This window comes from Orcinus orca, chromosome 10 (genome assembly GCF_937001465.1).
Source record: "Orcinus orca chromosome 10, mOrcOrc1.1, whole genome shotgun sequence".
Classification (NCBI taxonomy): domain Eukaryota; kingdom Metazoa; phylum Chordata; class Mammalia; order Artiodactyla; family Delphinidae; genus Orcinus; species Orcinus orca.
Window position 1 is genome coordinate 48,629,473 of NC_064568.1, and position 17,959 is coordinate 48,647,431.

At 47.0% G+C, this 17,959-nt stretch overlaps 1 protein-coding gene and 1 non-coding gene across 3 annotated transcripts in view; one reads left to right on the forward strand and one right to left on the reverse strand.

Moving 5' to 3' along the window:
• MLH1 (mutL homolog 1) overlaps nt 1-17,959 on the forward strand; it is a 51,306-nt gene that overhangs the window by 13,254 nt on the left and 20,093 nt on the right. The window contains exons 9-13 of one of the 2 annotated variants that reach the window (XM_004277916.4): nt 1,900-2,012; nt 4,759-4,852; nt 5,778-5,931; nt 11,565-11,941; nt 14,019-14,167. In XM_004277916.4, coding sequence (XP_004277964.2) covers nt 1,900-2,012; nt 4,759-4,852; nt 5,778-5,931; nt 11,565-11,941; nt 14,019-14,167 — 887 coding nt within the window. Of the gene's footprint in view, nt 1-1,899; nt 2,013-4,758; nt 4,853-5,777; nt 5,932-11,564; nt 11,942-14,018; nt 14,168-17,959 lie in introns of those variants that run through there. The other variant, XM_033402180.2, reaches the window with a different exon arrangement.
• TRNAG-CCC (transfer RNA glycine (anticodon CCC)) lies at nt 3,071-3,143 on the reverse strand. Its single transcript has one exon. It is a non-coding gene; the product is annotated as a tRNA-Gly (tRNA).

The following is a 17,959-nucleotide window of genomic DNA, read 5'->3' on the forward strand; positions in this document are numbered from 1 at the left end:
TTAACACCTGCCTTAAGAGTTTGCTTTAACCAAATATGCAGGCTTGTTTTCATGCTTCAGGCTTAGTGTCATGTTTCAGATTATTTCATGGAATCAACCCTTCTTGGGTACATGACATCTCCTAGATGCTCTGGCTATGAATCAGTGTGTTCTCTCTAGGTCTCTGTCTTCAAAATATCTCCAGTATAGGAGAATTCTGTCATCTTCCAGTGCTCCCTCTTGTCCTTGTATTTTCATTATCATCACTTTAGGATTGCATTTATTATCATTCAGCATTTATTAATTGCCTCCCATATTCCAAGTCTTTGTGTCAGAAGTTAAGGATATAAAGACAAATAACATGTTTCTGCCCTTAAACACTTGCCTGTCTGGGGGCAAGCAGTTTTGTGTCACCAAATCTTGTCACGGAAAGCCTAAGCAGGAAAATTGCTTGTATTATTATAGATTTTCCACGGCACTCCCTTCTGTGGGTGAAAACCACTGTTTCCATCACAGATCCATAGCTAAATCTCAGGACTTTGCAAAGCCCAAAGTGCCTGTGTCATAATCTGAGGGGAAAAATACTAAGAGCCTTCTATATGCCAGGTGTGCACCAGATGCTGGGGGTACACAGATGAACTAGATAGCCCCTGACTTCACTTTTTCCAATAATCTTAAAAGCAGGAGCAATAGTCCTAGAACTCAGTTTTCTACTTTGAAGGACAAATTACTCACTCTTGGAATAAAACCACGTTCCTAGCTACGGAACAGTCAATTTGCTTTTAACTACCCTTTTCTTACTAATTAAGTATTAAGGAATTGTTTTTTCAGCTGTGCTCCCAGAGCAAAAAGAGAGCTGTGTTGTACAGTGAAACTTTTAAGAGCTCATTGACCAAATTTTAAGACTCAGAATTAGTTGTTATGAAATTCCTAGGGGCTGTAAGAGAGCAGCAGTTCCCAAAATATGTTTCCAGAGCACCAGCCTCTTTTTTGGGGAAGAGAGGATTTGATGGTTCACCGTGTGGTGGAAGAAAGGCGAGCTGTGCCCTCTATTCAGATTGGGAGCACACACCACTGCCTGCAAAGCATCCTCCATCCATCCAGCAAGTGCTTAATGAGCAAGTGCTCCTTGCTGGGTGCTGTGCTGTGTGGTAGAGATATTCAGTAGGGAATAAAGCAGAAAGGATTCTTGCCCTCAGAGGACTCATATTCTAGTTGGAAAGACACAGGAAATAATTATTCCATTCATTAGTGACTGTGCTATATGCCTCAAAGGAAAAGTATAAGGTGGGGGAATCTCCTGTGGTTGGGGAGAGGGATTGTCATAGAAGGCTCTTTGAGGAAGTGGTCCCCGAGTTACAGGGGATAAGGAGGAATTAATTAGCTAGCAGTGGGAGCTTTCCAGGCAGAGGGACCAGCACTTGCGAGGCCCTCAGGCAGAAATGAGTGTGGCTTGTGGGAGAACCTCTTTTCACCTATTAGCCTCCCCTCCCCATAAACACACTCTGGGGAGCACCACACAGGAGCCCCGTCGTGGTGCCCATCAGCAGAGTGAGGGATTCAGCAGAGATGAGTTCTTTGGAATCTCATCTTTGGGGCTTAGTTACTAAGATACATAAAAGTTTCGGCAAAATAAGTTCTCAGAGCCTGGACTTGCTGTGTCCTAGCAGTGACGGTGACGCTTGGCACGTAACATATTATAAGTGCTTGAAAACACTAGCTAGGTGGGTAGGTGGGTGGATGGGTGGACAGATGGATGAATGGGCGGGCCCCGGGGATCTCAATGAACCAAGTCACAGGGGTCCACATTTGGCAGTCAATTTATGGGAAGGGGCCCTGATTTTTCCAACTCTGATTCTTTAGAAAGTTTGAATTTTCCATTTTTTTTCCAAAGCCTCAAAATTTCTCTTTTCCAATCAGAGAATTGATAGAAGTTGGGTGTGAGGATAAAACCCTCGCCTTCAAAATGAATGGCTACATATCCAATGCAAACTACTCGGTGAAGAAGTGCATCTTCTTACTCTTCATCAATCGTAAGTGAGAAAGAGCCACGTGGGGAAATCTATCCACAGGGAACCTTAGGGGGCCATGGAAAAATTCCTCGTGGACAGGTTTGATTACACCCAGGAAAACCTCATGCCGAAATGTGGTTTAATTTCTGCCCTTAGTCTGCTCAGCCCTCTCACATGTGCTCATTGTTGGCTGACAGTTGGGGAGTCTGGTTCTTGCCTGTGAGAGGGCGCCCAGGAGACGGCATCCTAGGCCCCTGGGAGCCAGTTCAGCCTGCTCGCCTGCTGGCCTCAGAGCCTTTACCAGCAGGCCCTGGGCAGATCTTTGTTCTCTCCTTATATCAAGGCCCACCACTGGAAATTGCACAGCAGGATACAGGGAGGGGGTATCTCAGGTGCAGGCAGTATTTGTTTTTTTTAATTGAACTATAGTTGATTGGGAGTTCCCTGGCAGTCTAGTGGTTAGGACTCAGCGCTTTCACTGCCATGGCCTGGGTTCAGTCCCTGGTTGGGGAACTAAGATCCTGCAAGCTGCGTGTAGCTGCCCCCCAAAAAAAGAAGTAGTATAGTTGGTTTACAGTATTGTATTAGTTTTAGGTACACAGCAAAGTGAATCAGTTACACGTCTATATATATATTTTCAGATTCTTTTTCATTATAGGTTATTACAAGATACTGAATATAGTTCCCTGTGCTATACAGTAAATCCTTGTTGTTTATTTTATATATAGTGGTGTGTATTGGTTAATCCCATGCTCCTATTCTTCTTCCCACTTTCCCCATTGGTAACCATAAGTTTGTTTTCTGTCTGTGAGTCTTTCTGTTTTGTAAATAAGTGCATTTGTATTATTTTTTAGATTCCACATGTAAGTGATATCATATAATATTTGTCTTTCTCTGACTTCACTTAGTACGGTAATTTCTAGGTCCATCTGTGTTGCTGCGAATGGCAGTATTTCATTCTTTTTTATGATTGAGTAATATTGTGTATATACATATATACACCACATTTTCTTTTTTTTAAAAAAAAATATTTATTTATTTGGCTGTGCTGGGTCTTAGTTGCAGCATGTGGGATCTAGTTCCCTGACCAGGGATTGAACCTGGGCCCCCTGCATTGGGAGTGCAGAGTCTTAGCCGCTGGACCACCAGGGAAGTCCCTAAACCACATTTTCTTAATTCACTCATCTGTTGATGGACATTTAGGTTGCTTCCATGTCTTTGCTGTTATAAATAGTGCTGCTGTGAATGTTGGGGTGCATATACCTTTTTGAGTTAGAGTTTTCTTCTTTTCCGGATATATACCCAGGAGTGGGATTGTTGGATCATATGGTAATTCTATTTTTAGTTTTTTAAGGAACCTCCATACTGTTCTCCATAGTGGCTGTATCAATTTACATTCTCACCAACAGTGTAGGAGGGTTCCCTTTTCGCCACACCCTCTCCAGCATTTGTTATTTGTAGACTTTTTAGAGGTTAGTTCAGACTCTTATGTGTGTCATTCACTTATCTACACACTGGACAGGCTCGCTCAGATGGCAGGGACAAAGAACACGCCTTAGGCATATCTCAAGATCAGAAATCTCAGCTGAGGGGCTCCAGCTGTCCTTTTGTCAGATTACACAGTACAGCAGCATTATTGAGGCAGCTGTGGGTGATGTAGTGAGCACTCAGAATAATAGTCTCCTCATTGCTAAGATCACGGCCGGTCTTCTCATTGGAAATAAAAAGATGTGGCATATCCTTGGCTCCACCAACGCAGGACAGCAGGTCATCAGCAGGTCATTGGTCTGAGGAGAAAAGAGAGCTGTGTTGTATGAAGATCTTCCTCTGATTTTAGTCTTTTTTTTGAAAGCAGCTCCTTTTTAAAAAAAATTTATTCTATCTTTGGCTGCACTGGGCCTTTGTTGTTGCACATGGGCTTTCTGTAGTTGCGGCATGCAGGCTTCTCATTGTGGTGGCTTCTCTTGTTGTGGAGCACGGACTCTAGGTGCATGGGCTTCAGTTGTTGTGGCATGTGGGCTCAGTTATTTGTGGCGCACGGGCTCTAGAGCGCAGGCTCAGTAGTTTTGGAGCACTGGCTTAGTTGCTCCATGGCATGTGGGATCTTCCGGGACCAGGGCTCGAACGTGTGTCCCCTGGTGGTGCAGTGGTTAAGAATCCACCTGCCAATGCCCTGATTTTAGTCTTATCTCTCCTGATTTTAGTCTTATCTCTCCCAGCTTTTATTGTTTTCCACCCCCTCAAGCCTGCCTCATTTCCTAAATTACCTCCAACGTGCATTCAGATATTTCTACCACCTGAAATGCCTGGAAAACACAGTCTTAACCTTAAGTACTCCTTTTGGCTCCCCCACTGTTGGAGGTCCCTGAGCAGAGGTAGCCACTCCCTCCCCTGTGGCCCTTACCGCTGGGAGTTGGAATTAGGTTTATTTACCAGAGTTTGTTTCCCAACTTGTGGCACGTGTGGTAGGTCCCCACGATGTATTTGCAGAATGAAATTCTGAGCAAGGGCATGTGGTCCACCTGGACTGGCAGGGGGAAGGGAGTGGGGAGGCAGAATTGACTGCCCCGTCGTATTCCTGCTACTCGGGTGAGAGGAGAGCCCCAATCCCACAGTGAGATGCTGAGGAGTCATAATGGTAAAGGGGGCTGATGTGGATGTCACCCCAGAGGTGTTCTTCCTGAGCTGATGTCATGGCATAGTATAGGTGTGCACCTGTCACCTCACCCCTTGGGACAGATTTGAGCTAATTACTTTTATTTTCTAGATCGTCTGGTAGAGTCAACTTCCTTAAGAAAAGCCATAGAAACGGTGTATGCAGCATATTTGCCCAAAAACACACACCCGTTCCTGTACCTCAGGTAATGCAGCTCTGAACTCCTTACCCAAGACTCACAAGGAAGAGTAATTCTGTCCAGCGGTCCTCTTTGAAAGAGGTGGACTTGCTAATTAGCCTGGTCAGAGTGAATCCCATACCCCAGTGGCACAGGTTGTTCTTTCCCTTTTCACAGGTAAAGGGCACAGTTTTCCTTTATTCACTCCTGCAGAATCCCACTGAGAGGCTCCCTTGTGCCAGGCAGTGTGTTAGTGAAACAAAGGTGAATAAGGTCTTGCCCCTGCCCCAGGAGGAACCTGCCCGAACCTGGCAGAGAAACGCTTCCTTCTCCAGGGTCTGTCCAGTGCCCTCTACCTACAAAGATCCACACTACAACGCCCCATTATCAGAGCCAGCAGTTAGTGGTGAATTTGGCCTGAGGCAATAAGGTGATAGCTGGTACAGCCTCTAAACTGACTTTTGTATTACATTTTAATGTTAGAAAGTTCTCTCACATATACTGTTTTGATCTCCATGTAATACTGAGCACTAAATAGGGACAGGTTCATGGTTACAGATGGGGGAACCAGTCCAGAGAAGTTAAGTGCCTTGGCCCTGGGTTATGTAATGAGAAATTCCACTAGTTCTGGAGAGGTGATAATAACAGCTGACGTATGATAAACATGCCATGTACATGCCAAGTGCTTTACACGAGTTTAATCCCCACCATGTGTTATGTCCAGTTCACAAGTGAGGAAACAGGCATAGAAAGATGCTGTAACTTACCCACAGCCACTCAGCTCTCAAGTAGCAGAGTCAGCATTTGAACCCAGGTCACTCAGACTTGACCTTGAAGTCTTAACTGCTGTGTCATTCGGCCTCAAGTCTTCCACCCACCACATACACCGTGAGTAAACTGCCCGCCCCCATTCTTCACCATGTGAGGCAACTGTTCTCTTTTTTCCTGCCAGTTTAGAAATCAGCCCCCAGAATGTGGATGTCAACGTGCACCCCACGAAGCACGAAGTTCACTTCCTGCACGAGGACAGCATCCTGGAGCGGGTGCAGCAGCACGTTGAGAGCAGGCTCCTGGGCTCCAACGCCTCCAGGACCTATTTCACCCAGGTGGGGGCGCTTCACCCAGCTCTTTCTCTGGTGCTTTTGCCACCTTAAATGTGCCCTGTCACACGAGAGCCCAGGTTTTTGACGGTTGCTTTAGGACTTTCCTTCAGCAGCATTTCCTTCTTTGAACCCAACTGTAAAGGTTTTGTGGTGTTATTCCTGGGCCTGGAGTCAAGCCCTGAGTTCTTCTCTCTGCCTCCTTCTGACCTTAGACTGCCTTCCTAGGAAAATGAGCTGTCTGAAACAGAGTAGGGCGCCGCTCCCCTGCGTTCTCCACTGGAGACGTTCAGAGGAGGCTGATTCCACATACCTAGGGCAGAGTGCAGGGGCCAGGCTCTGGAGAGGCAGGGGAAGGACGGGGCCTCTCGTGTCAGACCTGGGTTACTGCTGTGTGACTAACCTTCCCTGGCCTCCATGTCCCCCTCAGTAAAGGTGGAAGTGGTCACCCCCACTTTCAAGGAAGTTTACAAGTGGTTGGTGAACAGCAGATGGAAAATGTCCAGCCGTTCATCTTATTACAATTATCCAGGTTCTAAGTGCTTTGATTATAAACTGCTCGCCCTCTCTGGGGCCTTAGTTTTCCCATCTGTAAAATAGTGGGTTGGTAATATGATCTCTAGTGTCCTGTCCCAGTTCTGAGATGACATCATTTCTGGGCAGTCCTGTACTGTATTCATAGTGAGGATGGGTTCTGATGGGTTCATCAGAAGCACAGCAGACACCAAAACTACAGAAATGGAAACGTTTTCCCTGTTAAATTACACTGGGTCCTGCAAGCAGAGAGCAGGCTTCTGTGAGCCCTGCTTCTCAGAAAACTTTCAGAGTGACCAAGCAGATGAGTGCTTCCCATAAGAGTATTCACAGTTACCACCTGGAAAGAACCTAGGTGGGAGACCAGCAGTGAAATGAACACACTTGGGGCAGCCCTGGGGCCCGCACGCCTAGAGGTTGCTGGAGCTGAGGGTGGGGTGTGTGTGAGCCGTTGGAACAGGAGCTGCACGGGGGGGCTCCATAACTGGCAGGTGGTTTTCATCCGTCGTTGTTGCTCAGCACCCTTTACTGCTCCCTCCCCAAATATGTGCTGAGGCTCCCCCATGGGCAAGGTGCTGCTGGGTACCGTCTCCTCTCCTCGAGTCCCCATCCCACAAGAGAGAAAAACAGACTTGGGAGGAGGGAGGAGGGGGCTCCTGTCCTGGGCTTGGGCCTCAGAGATGTGAAAGAAGGGATGTGGAGCCTGGGCCCCCAAGGCTGAGAAGGAATTAGGTGGGCAGAAGGGGACGAGGAGTGCACAGGGCGTTTCTGGCCGAGGAAAGGATGAGGATAACAGGCCTCGGGGAGGGGTGGGGTGCGGTGCAAGAGAACAGGTGTTAAGGATCTGAATGCTCAGCGTGCTGAGTCAGTGTTCTCTATGCTGGCTGCCATTAGAATCACCTGGGAACCGTTTAGATAATACCTGGGCCCTCCCCAAACCAATAAATCAATCTCAGGGGGTGGGGACTGGGCATCAGTAGTTTTTAAAAGCTTTGCTGGGTGCTGGCATGTGCAGCCGGGGTTAAGCAACGCGGAGTCTACGTGTTGAAGGCCTACGCTCACCGCAGAATTCAGGCCAGATCGAGAGGTTTTTATCAGTAAGTTAAGGAGTTTAGACCTTGACTTGATGGGAATTGACGGGATCTGGTTTGCATTTTATGAAGAGCTCTCTGGCTGTGGCCTGGAGAGTGGATGGAAATCCACAGCGACTTGGGACAAGTGGGGAGGGGGTCTGAGCAGAGGACGTGGCTCCATTCACTAATAGTTAAAAATCTGGAATTGCCAGCACCTGGACATAGGTTGGCTGGTGGGGAGTTGGGGGAGAGACCCAGAGGAAGGGGTTCACCAGAGATCCAGGAGGAGTCTGTCGCTCCACTGGGAAAAGAACCTCTCAGTTTCCCTCTTTGTCTCATCTTGCATGAGGCAGATTCATTTAGTTAGATTACATTTTATTTCCCAAAAGAACTCTGCATGGTCCTGACCAGTGTGTCTTTAGAAGGAAGGTGGGTTTCTGGATCAGAGGGCCTCCCTCTGTTGGTGCATTGCTCTGCGTGGAGGGCTCCAAACTCAGATTGCCCCTGCTCCTGTGGGGTCATCAGAACACCTTCTTGCCCTGCCAACAGCAGGTTGCCCTGGCTCCTGACCTTCTGGCTGTGGGTCGCCTTTGTCCTGCTCCCCAGCTTGTGCCTTGCACTCTACTCCAGGGGCCAGTACAGCAAGAACCCTGGTTTGCTGTGAGGCCATTTGGTATGGAAATCGGGAACCCTGGCGGCTCTTGCAGTTTGTTCCGACTCTGTCATATTGGACAAGGTATTTCACTTTTCAGGACTTTAAAATTACTGAGTAGTTATGTTACTTTCTGCCTCCCAAAATCCACCTGTGGAAATTGCACAGGCAGATGAAGTAAGTGCATCGCAAGGCCTTTTTAAACTGTGCCAGGAGACTTTTTCCTTTTTGAGCAGAGTTGCTACTGTAACTTTTTATTATTTAACTCTTTATTACTGAATCTTTCTAAACACACAGAAAAGCAGGTAATACAGCAAATCTCCATGTACCTATCACCCAGTTTCAACAGATCATCAACACTTGGCCATCTTGTTTTCTCTCTCCCTCTCCCACTTGAGGGTGGGGGATGGGGAGGAGTGTTTTTTAATTAATTCTTAATTTTTATTATTTATTTATTTGGCTGCGTTGGGTCTTAGTTGCGACACCCGGGATCTTCATTGCAGTACTCGGGCTTCTCTCTAGTTGTGGCATGTGGGTTTTCTCTCTCTAGTTGAAGTGCACGGGCTCAGTAGTTGTGGCGCGTGGGCTTAGTTGCCCATGGCATGTGGGATCTTAGTTCCCCGAGTGGGGATCAAACCCGAGTCCCCTGCATTGGAAGGCGGATTCTTTACCACCGGACCACTGGGGAAGTCCCTGGGGAGGAGTATTTTAAAGCAGATTCCAGGCACTTATTTTTCCCCTAGTACTGCATTATGCATCTAAAAACATTTTTTTTCCTTATACAATCACAATGTCCTTTTACACCTAATATAATTAATAGTAATAATACCATTTCACATCCAGTCTGTGTTCAAATACCCTAATTGCTCAAAAAAAGATCTTTTTATAAAAGTAGCTTTGTTCCGGAATTCCCTGGTGCTCCAGTGGTTAGGACTCGGTGCTTTCACTGCCATGGGCCCAGGTTCGATCCCTGGTCACAGAACTAAGATCCTGCAAGCCATGTGGCACGGCTAAAAAAAAAAAAAAAGCTTTGTTCAAATCTGTATCCAGTCAAGTTCCACTCATTATATTTGGTTATGTCTCTTTGAAACTAGAAAGATCACCCTACCTTTTTTGGTTATAGTTCTTTTTAGCTTATTTTGAAGGTGTCCTGTAGAAAAATGCACATTTTGGGTTAGCCGATTGCTTCTTCTTAGTGTCCTTTAATTTGTTTCAATCCTCCATATTTCCTATAAACTGAAAATTAGATCTAGAGGTATGATTATATTCAGATTAAAAAAATGTTTGCAAGAATTTGTGATAGATGATGCCATGTACTTTTAAAAAAATATTTATTATGGCTGCATTGAGTCTTCGTTGCTGCACATGGGCTTTCTCTAGTTGCAGCGAGCGGGGGCTACTCTGTTGCAGCGCGCAGCCTTCTCATCGTGGTGGCTTCTCTTGTTGTGGAGCACGGCCTCTAGGTGCGCAGGCTCAGTAGTTGTGGCACGCAGGCTCAGTAGTTGTGGCACACAGGCTCAGTAGTTGTGGCATGTGGGCTCAGTTGTGGCTTGCGGGCTCTAGAGCACAGGCTCAGTCGTTGTGGTGCACGGGCTTAGTTGCTCCGTGGCATGTGGGATCTTCCCGGACTAGGGCTCGAACCCGTGTCCCCTGCATTGGCAGGCAGATTCTTAACCACTGCGCCACCAGGGAAGCCCCTGCCATGTACTTTCTATCGAATCCCAGCAGGAGGCGTGTGATGGCTTGTTCTATCATCCTGGTGTTAGGATTTCTCAGCAGGCTTAGCTGGTGACAGCCTGATTCCTTCACCATGAAGTTCACTATTAGTGATTAGCTTAAAGGTTTCACCATTCATTGATGACCATTGCCTGCATCAGTTATTTCATTAGGATTGCAAGATTATGATTTTCTGATTTTATCATTTCTTCTTTATTAATAAGCTATAATTTTCTGTACAGAATAATTTTCACTCATTTGTTAGAGCTAACAGGTTATCCTGAAATACAGTTCATACCAGAAAGTAAGGATAAATGCTGAGTTCTATGCCTTTGATGATCAATTTGCAGGGAAATGGGTTGGTGTCCTAGCAATGTCCAGTAACATTTAATGACTTTTTTCTGTCTCTCCCTCTCTCCCTCCCTCTTTCGCTTCTCCATTTTTCTCTCTTTCTCTTTTAGTATTTTGTCATAGTTGTTAACAAGCATCATAATTCAATCAGTTGTAGTCAAATTATTCCATCTTTGGCCAGCAGAAGCCCATTCAGGCTGGGGCTCTTGTCCTTTTGACCCAATTCCATGAGTTTTTGATAGTTTCCTTGTGTCTGGTGAGACAGGATGTTTGTAGGCTCAATCTGTACTTTCCCAGCCCATGCCCTGGAATTGGCCACTTTTCCAAGGAACTCTGGTTTATTTTAGTGGGGAATGGCGTCTAGACACTATAATCTGGGATTGGGGGACCTCATTGCTACTGGGTGGTCATTGCTTTCAGGCCTTTCCAGTGGACAGACCTAGGAAATATGTATATTTAAAAATAGTCAGTAGGAAGGTAGTTGCCAGAGCTAGAGGGGAGGGGAGAATGGGGAGTTACTGTTTAATGGGTAGAGAGTTTCCGTTTGGGAGGGTGGATGTTGGTGATGGTTGCACGACAGTGTGAATGTACTTAATGCCACAGGACTGTACACTTGAAAATGGTTAAATGATAAATTTTATGTTATGTATACTTTACCACAATAAAAAAAATCTCTTATGGCAGCAAAAAAATAAAAAGTAGACAAAAATGAGAGTTTTACACTAGTATTTTTATATCAAACCAGTTTTTATTTTATTTTTTAAGGGTTATTTTGATAAATTTATTTTATTTTTGGCTGCATTGGGTCTTCATTGCTGCGTGCGGGCTTTCTCTAGTTGCGGTGAGCGGGGGCTATTCTTTGTTGCGGTGCGCAGGCTTCTCATTGCAGTGGCTTCTCTTGTGGAGCATGGGCTCTAGGCACGCGGACTTCAGTAGTTGTGGCACGTGGGCTCAATACTTGTGGCTAATGGGCTCTAGAGCACAGGCTTAGTAGTTGCAGTGCATGGGCTTAGTTGCTCCGTTGCTTGTGGGATCTTCCCGGACCAGGACCCAAACCCGTGTCCCCTGCATTGGCAGGTGGATTCTTAACCACTCCGTCACCAGGAAAGCCCTCAAACCAGTTTTTAAATTATAAGGATTTAGCTGAATTTTATATTTGTGTATTTTTAATTTCATACTTCAAATTTTGGTCAGAATTGCTTCTATAATAATTCTGTAATGATATACCTGGTTCTAGCTTTTACTCCATTTTGGGACCTGTGCTTCTGTCCTTCATACACTGACTCTTCCCACTGTCATCTTTTTTGACACAGACTTTACTACCAGGTCTTACTGGCCCCTCTGGGGAAGTGGTTAAATCCACAACAGGTGTGACCCTCTCATCTACTGCTGGAAGTGGCGACAAGGTGTATGCCCACCAGATGGTCCGCACAGATTGCCGGGAACAGAAACTCGATGCCTTCGTGCAGCCTGTGAGCAAGGCCCTATCCAGTCAGCCCCAGGCTGTTGTCGTAGAGGACAGGACAGCTGCTTCTAGTAGCGGGACCAGGCAGCAGGATGAGGAAATGCTTGAACTCTCAGCTCCTGCTGAAGTGGCTGCCAAGAATCAGGGCTTGGAGGAGGATGCAGCAAAGAGGACTGCAGACTCGTCAGAGAAGAGAGGGCCCTCTTCCAGCCCTGAGAACCCCAGGTATGGCCTTGTGGGAAAGCACAGCTTGCCTCCTTCGTTATTATCATTATTATTTTAAACTATTTTTAAAAATTTATTTTATTTACTTTATTTTTGGCTGCATTGGGTCTTTGTTGCTGCGCGCAGGCTTTCTCTAGTTACTGTGAGCAGGGGCTACTCTTTGTTGTGGTGCGCGGGCTTCTTATTGCGGTGGCTTCTCTTGTTGTGGAGCACGGGCTCTAGGCATGCAGGCTTCAGTAGTTGTGGCACGCGGGCTCTAGAGCACAGGCTCAGTAGTTGAGGCGCAAGGGCTTAGTTGCTCCGTGGCATGTGGGATCTTCCCAGACCAGGGCTCGAACCCGTGTCCCCTGTGTTGGCAGGTGGATTCTTAACCACTGCGCCACCAGGGAAGTCCTCCTTCGTTCTTTAATGAAACTACCTTCTAACTTGGACTGTCACAAACCCCTTGCATCTTCTCTCCCTGATTTGCCCTCTCCCTCCAATGGGTTGGTGCTTTGGCCTGGTCTACTGTTGGCTTTTGACCATGGCTTTAGAGTCACCCATCACAGTGGCCTTTGAAATATCTTAAATGTCCGTGATTCCAAACATTATTTGAAAACACATCAGAAAAAAAAAAATCAGAAGATCTATCCTTTAATTTTAGTGTTGAATTTTGATAAAGCCTCAACAGCAGAGGTGGCTGGAAAGTGGGGCCTAAAATATCTGGAGGATTCTTCCATCCTACTGCAAGCTGCTTTCACTCCTTTCAGAAGAACAGTTTCTCAGTTCAAATTATGAAACTCCCTGAAGTGCATGAGCTAGTGGTGAACGAGAGCTACAGAGAGGGGGCAGGAACAGCCGTACTAATGACTGTCAGTTAATTTTGAGCATCTTCAGTGTACACTCTGTGGGTGCTTCAAGGACATCTCACTGACATCTGTAAGGTGGATGTTCCTTATTCAGTGTGTGCGGGTACTGACCCTGGAGCTCAGGGTGAAGTCCTTTGCCTGAGGCCGCACATCCCCCTGGTGTCTGACCACTGAAACCCTGGCTCTGATTGCCCAGTGGAACTTGGGTGAGTTTTTTAACTCTGGTTTGCTCACTTCCAAGTCAGTCTAGGGAGATGGCTTCTAAGGATTTGTTTTCAGAGAATAATAAAGGATGCTAACGTTCACTGAGCATCCACTGTGTGCCAGATACTTAATATGCATTATCTCAGTTAATGCTCTTAACAGCCCTGCTGGGAAGTGTGACATTTCTGTTTATCACTTGGGGACTTAATGCTGCGAGCCATTTACCACACAGCAGAGGAATCTTTCTGAACCAGGAACCAGGGTGTCTCACTCCTTGCTGAAAACCAGTGCTTCCTGCGGCACTTGGGGTGAAACCAGCCTGCCCGCCCCCAGCTCATCACTCTCCTCCCCTTCGTGGCGCTTTGGCCACGCTGCTCCAGTGCCGACCCGACCTCCCTGAGCTCTCACCCCTTTGCTCTTGCTGGTGCCTCGGTGCAGGAACTCTCCGGCTTCTTGTCACCCAGGTCTCAACTCGGATGTCGCCTCTTACCAGAGACCTTCTTTGTCCATTTAATCTAAAGTTCTCTTGCTTCCCCTTCATTCTGTTACCTTGTTTTATTTTCCTCACAGTATTTGTTGCTACTTAAAATGATCTTTCTTCGGTTGCTGTTTGACTCTCCCACTAGAAAGGTAGCATGGTGAGGGCAGGCAGTTTGTCATGGCTGTGTGAGGTTGGTACTATAACAGTGCCCGATGGACGGATGGATGGAGGGCTGAATGAATGAGATGTGGTGAGGTCAGCGCACTTGATCGAGACCCTGCACGTCTCCGGGCTGAGCCAGACTCCAAAACCCTGCTGCCTGCAGTGGCCACTAATAAGGCTTGAGGGGTGTCAGAGAAGCAGTATCTGGGAGGACATCCTGATCTGGCTGGCCGCCTCCAGCACAGGGAGCCCTCCCCAGATGTGGAGAGCTGGCACAGAGAAGCTGCTCCCTTCTCCAAAATGCAAGGCACAAAATTTGACTGAGTTTGAAACAGTTTTTTTAAGATAGTTATGAGCTGCCAGTTCCTCGTTTACTTTGCAGAAAGAGACATCGGGAAGGCTCTGATTTGGAAATGGTGGAGGATGCATCCCAAAAGGAAATGACAGCAGCTTGTACCCCCCGGAGAAGGATCATTAACCTTACCAGCATTCTGAGTCTCCAGGAAGAAATCAGTGAGCGGGGACATGAGAGTACGTAAGTGCTGAGGGCTGCCTGTGACTCCCAGGGCCAGAACTGCTAATGTGAAGGTTTGGGAAGTTCAGGAAGCGTTTGTGTTGGGACAGCCTCTGCAGTGTGCTGAACAAACCTCGCTTCCTTTAGTAACCCACAGCAGCAGCAGCTGAAAAATAATTTTCAACTGGGAGAGAAGGGAAAAAGTAGTCTCTGGTTTTAGTTAGAATTAATTGGTACTCTCGTTAAACCAGAGGAGTCAGAGTAAAGTGGTCATTTAAATAATCTTCAGTTTGATTTCTGTCTTAGCTAAAAGCAGCACGGCCTGCCCTGGGTGTGCTGTTGCTGAAAGTGCACAGGCTCTGGGGGGCCCTAGTTTGTATCTGGGCACTACTGCTTCTGTTGTGTGACCTTAGACTCATGACCTAACTTTTCTGTGACTCAGTTTTTCCTCATCTGTAAAATGAGATTAATTTCACGCTTGAAGATTATTTTGCTGGTTAGAGAGAAAATGTAAGTAAAACACTTGGTACAGAGTAAGGAGTCAATAGATATTTTTATATCCTAAAGATAAAGTGAAAAATCCCTCAAAAATAGCTTTCAGAACACCTGAGTATAAAACTCCATTTGAGTCCCCATTACTCCAAAACTAACTTTATGGTTTTAGTAATGGAAGGGGGCTCGTCACCTCTCAGGGATGAACTGACACAGGGACTGAGGTGTGTGATAGTGACTTGGCCCTAATAGCAGTCCTGACCCCACGTTATGAGTTACAGTCATGCTCCAGGTGGAGCCATCATTGCTGGGCTCCACTGGGTGGCTCTGCACTTGAGTCTACACAGTTTAGCCCTGGCCTGGCCATTTTTCATCTACTACACATTTCTTTCTTTTTTTTTTTTTTTTTTTTTTTGTGCAGTACACGGGCCTCTCACTGCTGTGGCCTCTCCCGTTGCGGAGCACAGGCTCTGGACGTGCAGGCTCAGCGGCCATGGCTCACGGGCCCAGCCGCTCCGCGGCATGTGGGATCCTCCCGGACCGGGGCACGAACCTGTGTCCCCTGCATCGGCAGGCGGACTCTTAACCACTGCGCCACCAGGGAAGCCCTACTACCCATTTCTAGATTAAACAAGTTAACATTTTATAGCAGTGTTGAAAGTTATCTTAAAATATGACAACCTGGACTTCTAAAAGAAATGAGTGAGGAATCCCCTGTCAGTCCAGTGGTTAGGACTCTGCGCTTTCACTGCTGAGGGCCCAGGTTTGATCCCTGGTCAGGGACCTGAGATCTCACAAGCTGTGCAGCGTGGCCAAGGAGCAATTTAGTGCGTTTCCCACTGACTGTTAGCCTCCTAAACAGCTGCTCTGACTCAGAGGCCCCTTACATCTTCTCTCTCAGGTACTGCTTGTTTGAATGAATGCAGGAAGGCCTCAATTTGCCTTTCCTTGCCCGTTCTTTCTTTTCTTCGCACTCTGGGCCTTTGTGTGTCTGCATGTGGGGAAAGGCATAGGGGGCCTGTTCCCTTGGAAGGCTATATGCTTCCTGTGACTAAGGCCTTGCAACTTGCAGACGGCGCTGCCAGTTGGCTTCTGATTTCTGTTTCCGTTAAGATTTTCTCCCATTGCTCTTTCCCTCTGTTATTGGCCTTCAAGCTGGGAGCTTTTAAAACCATTTTAAATAATTAAGAGGAGGTTGGGCCATGACTTGATTTATTTAGCAGCCTTCCTCACAGTTGCTTAATTGACAGACTCCCTCAGATTTGGAATTTACTGAGTTTTCTTTAAGGATTTGTATTCCTTATGCAAAGCAGGCTATTTAAAGTTATAATTTCAATAAATTTCTGAATAGTTGCAAACTGTTTTCAGTGCAGTACAAAGCTAACCTGCACCAGGTTTGGTCAGGTTTGGAGTTCATTGATGAAGTGCTGATGAATCTAAATGTTCTGAAATTGTATGTTCATGAGTGTTACCTCATTTAATTCTAGAATAGTCTTGTGAGGGAGGCAGAGCAGATGCTGTTATCTCTGTTTTAAAGATAAGGAAATGGAAGATGGAGAGGACAGATTAGTTGGAACATCCCTACAAGGCAAAACTGGCCTGGGTGCCTGCCCTGTGGAGGGTGGGTCGTTACTGGTGTGGCTTGCATCAGAGATGCTAGCCCAGTATTTAGGTGCAAAACTAGATCAGCTGCTCTAGATCACATGTTGGGATGAGCACAGCATGTGATCCCTGATCCCTCAGACTTGAGGCTATTTTCAGACATGCAGGGTAGGGTCTACAGAGGGAGTCCCAGTCCTGGTGTGGGGAGTGGGGTGAGCACTTTGGAGCCAGGAGGACTCTGCTGAAGCCCCTGCCAGCTACACCATTCCGTAGCCACTCAGAAGTCTGTTCACCTTTGTGGGGCCTTTCCCTGCTCTGTGAAATGGTGTTCCTGCTACAGCCCTTACCGGGCTGTTGTGGTGAACACCTGAGACGCCATGTGCAAAGGTGGGGGTGGGGTGCCGCTGCCTCGGGCCCTGCTCACTGCGTCTGTTGATGCGGCCCCAGGCCGGGGTGCTGCTTGTCTCTGAGTTGAATGCCTATGGGGATTTCTCTGAAGCTCAGATCTGGGGAGGCAGGCCAGAGCCTGGCTGTGCCCCCACAGAGCTGTGACCCTGGCCCAGGAAGGAAGTAAGATGCTTTCCTTTAACGATGTTCTTAGTTGCACTTATTTGTGTGATTATTTCATCGCGGTACCTGGCAGAGTGCCTGGCTCGGGGACTCAGGAGATCTTTGCTGAAGGAGGGATTGGGAGGAGCTGCCTCAGAGGGGAAGCCCTGGAATCTATTTTTGAGGGACGTCAGAGTTGAATGCTCCATCAGACAACTCTGGAGTCTTTGGATTTACCCAGTCCTCCTGGGTACACTTTCGAGCAACCAACGAGGATAATTTCTGGCCTGGTATCCCGTCACGTGTTCCATGGAATTAGGCTTATCCTGGATTAATAATGACTAAGTTACTTATTGCCAGTCACATAATTTTGATCTGTTAAGGAGGATGAGGAATGTCATAAGTTACTTGCTATCGCTTGAATCTGAAAATGTGCTTAGCCTTTCATCCACAACTTTATTTTCTTGATGTTTGGTGAACAGTCCTGGGTTTAAGTGTACACACTCTTCTATGGTTTGTCACCATGTAACAGCTTCTTTTTGTTCAAGAAGTCAGTTCAGGGGGCTTCCCTGGTGGCACATTGGTTCAGAATCCGCCTGCCAATTCAGGGGACACAGGTTTGAGCCCTGGTCCAGGAAGATCCCACATGCCGCGGAGCAACTAAGCCCGTGCGCACAACTACTGAGCGCGCGCTCTAGAGCCTGTGCGCCGCAACTACTGAAGCCCCCGTGCCACAACTACTGAAGCCCGCACGCCTAGAGCCTGTGCTCTGCAACAAGAGAAGCCACTGCGATGAGAAGCCCATGCACCGCAACGAAGAGTAGCCCCCGCTCACTGCAACTAGAGAAAGCCCATGTGCAGCAACGAAGACCCAACGCAGCCAAAAATAAATGATAATTAATAAAAATAAATATTAAAAAAATTTTACGCCCCCCCCCAGAAGTCAGTTCAGCAGATATTGCACCGCGCTGAGCCCTGAGGCAGAAAATGCATTGAATGCACTCAAACCCCTGTCTTAAAGGAGTCTACGCTGTTGGGGGGTGGGTGTTTGGTAAATCGCCGGCTGTGACATAAGGTAGAATGAGGGACGTTCTGGAACAGAGACAGAGGCCGTGTCACCAGGGTGACAGGGTGACATCTGCCTGGAAGGGCTGCTTGATAAGCTC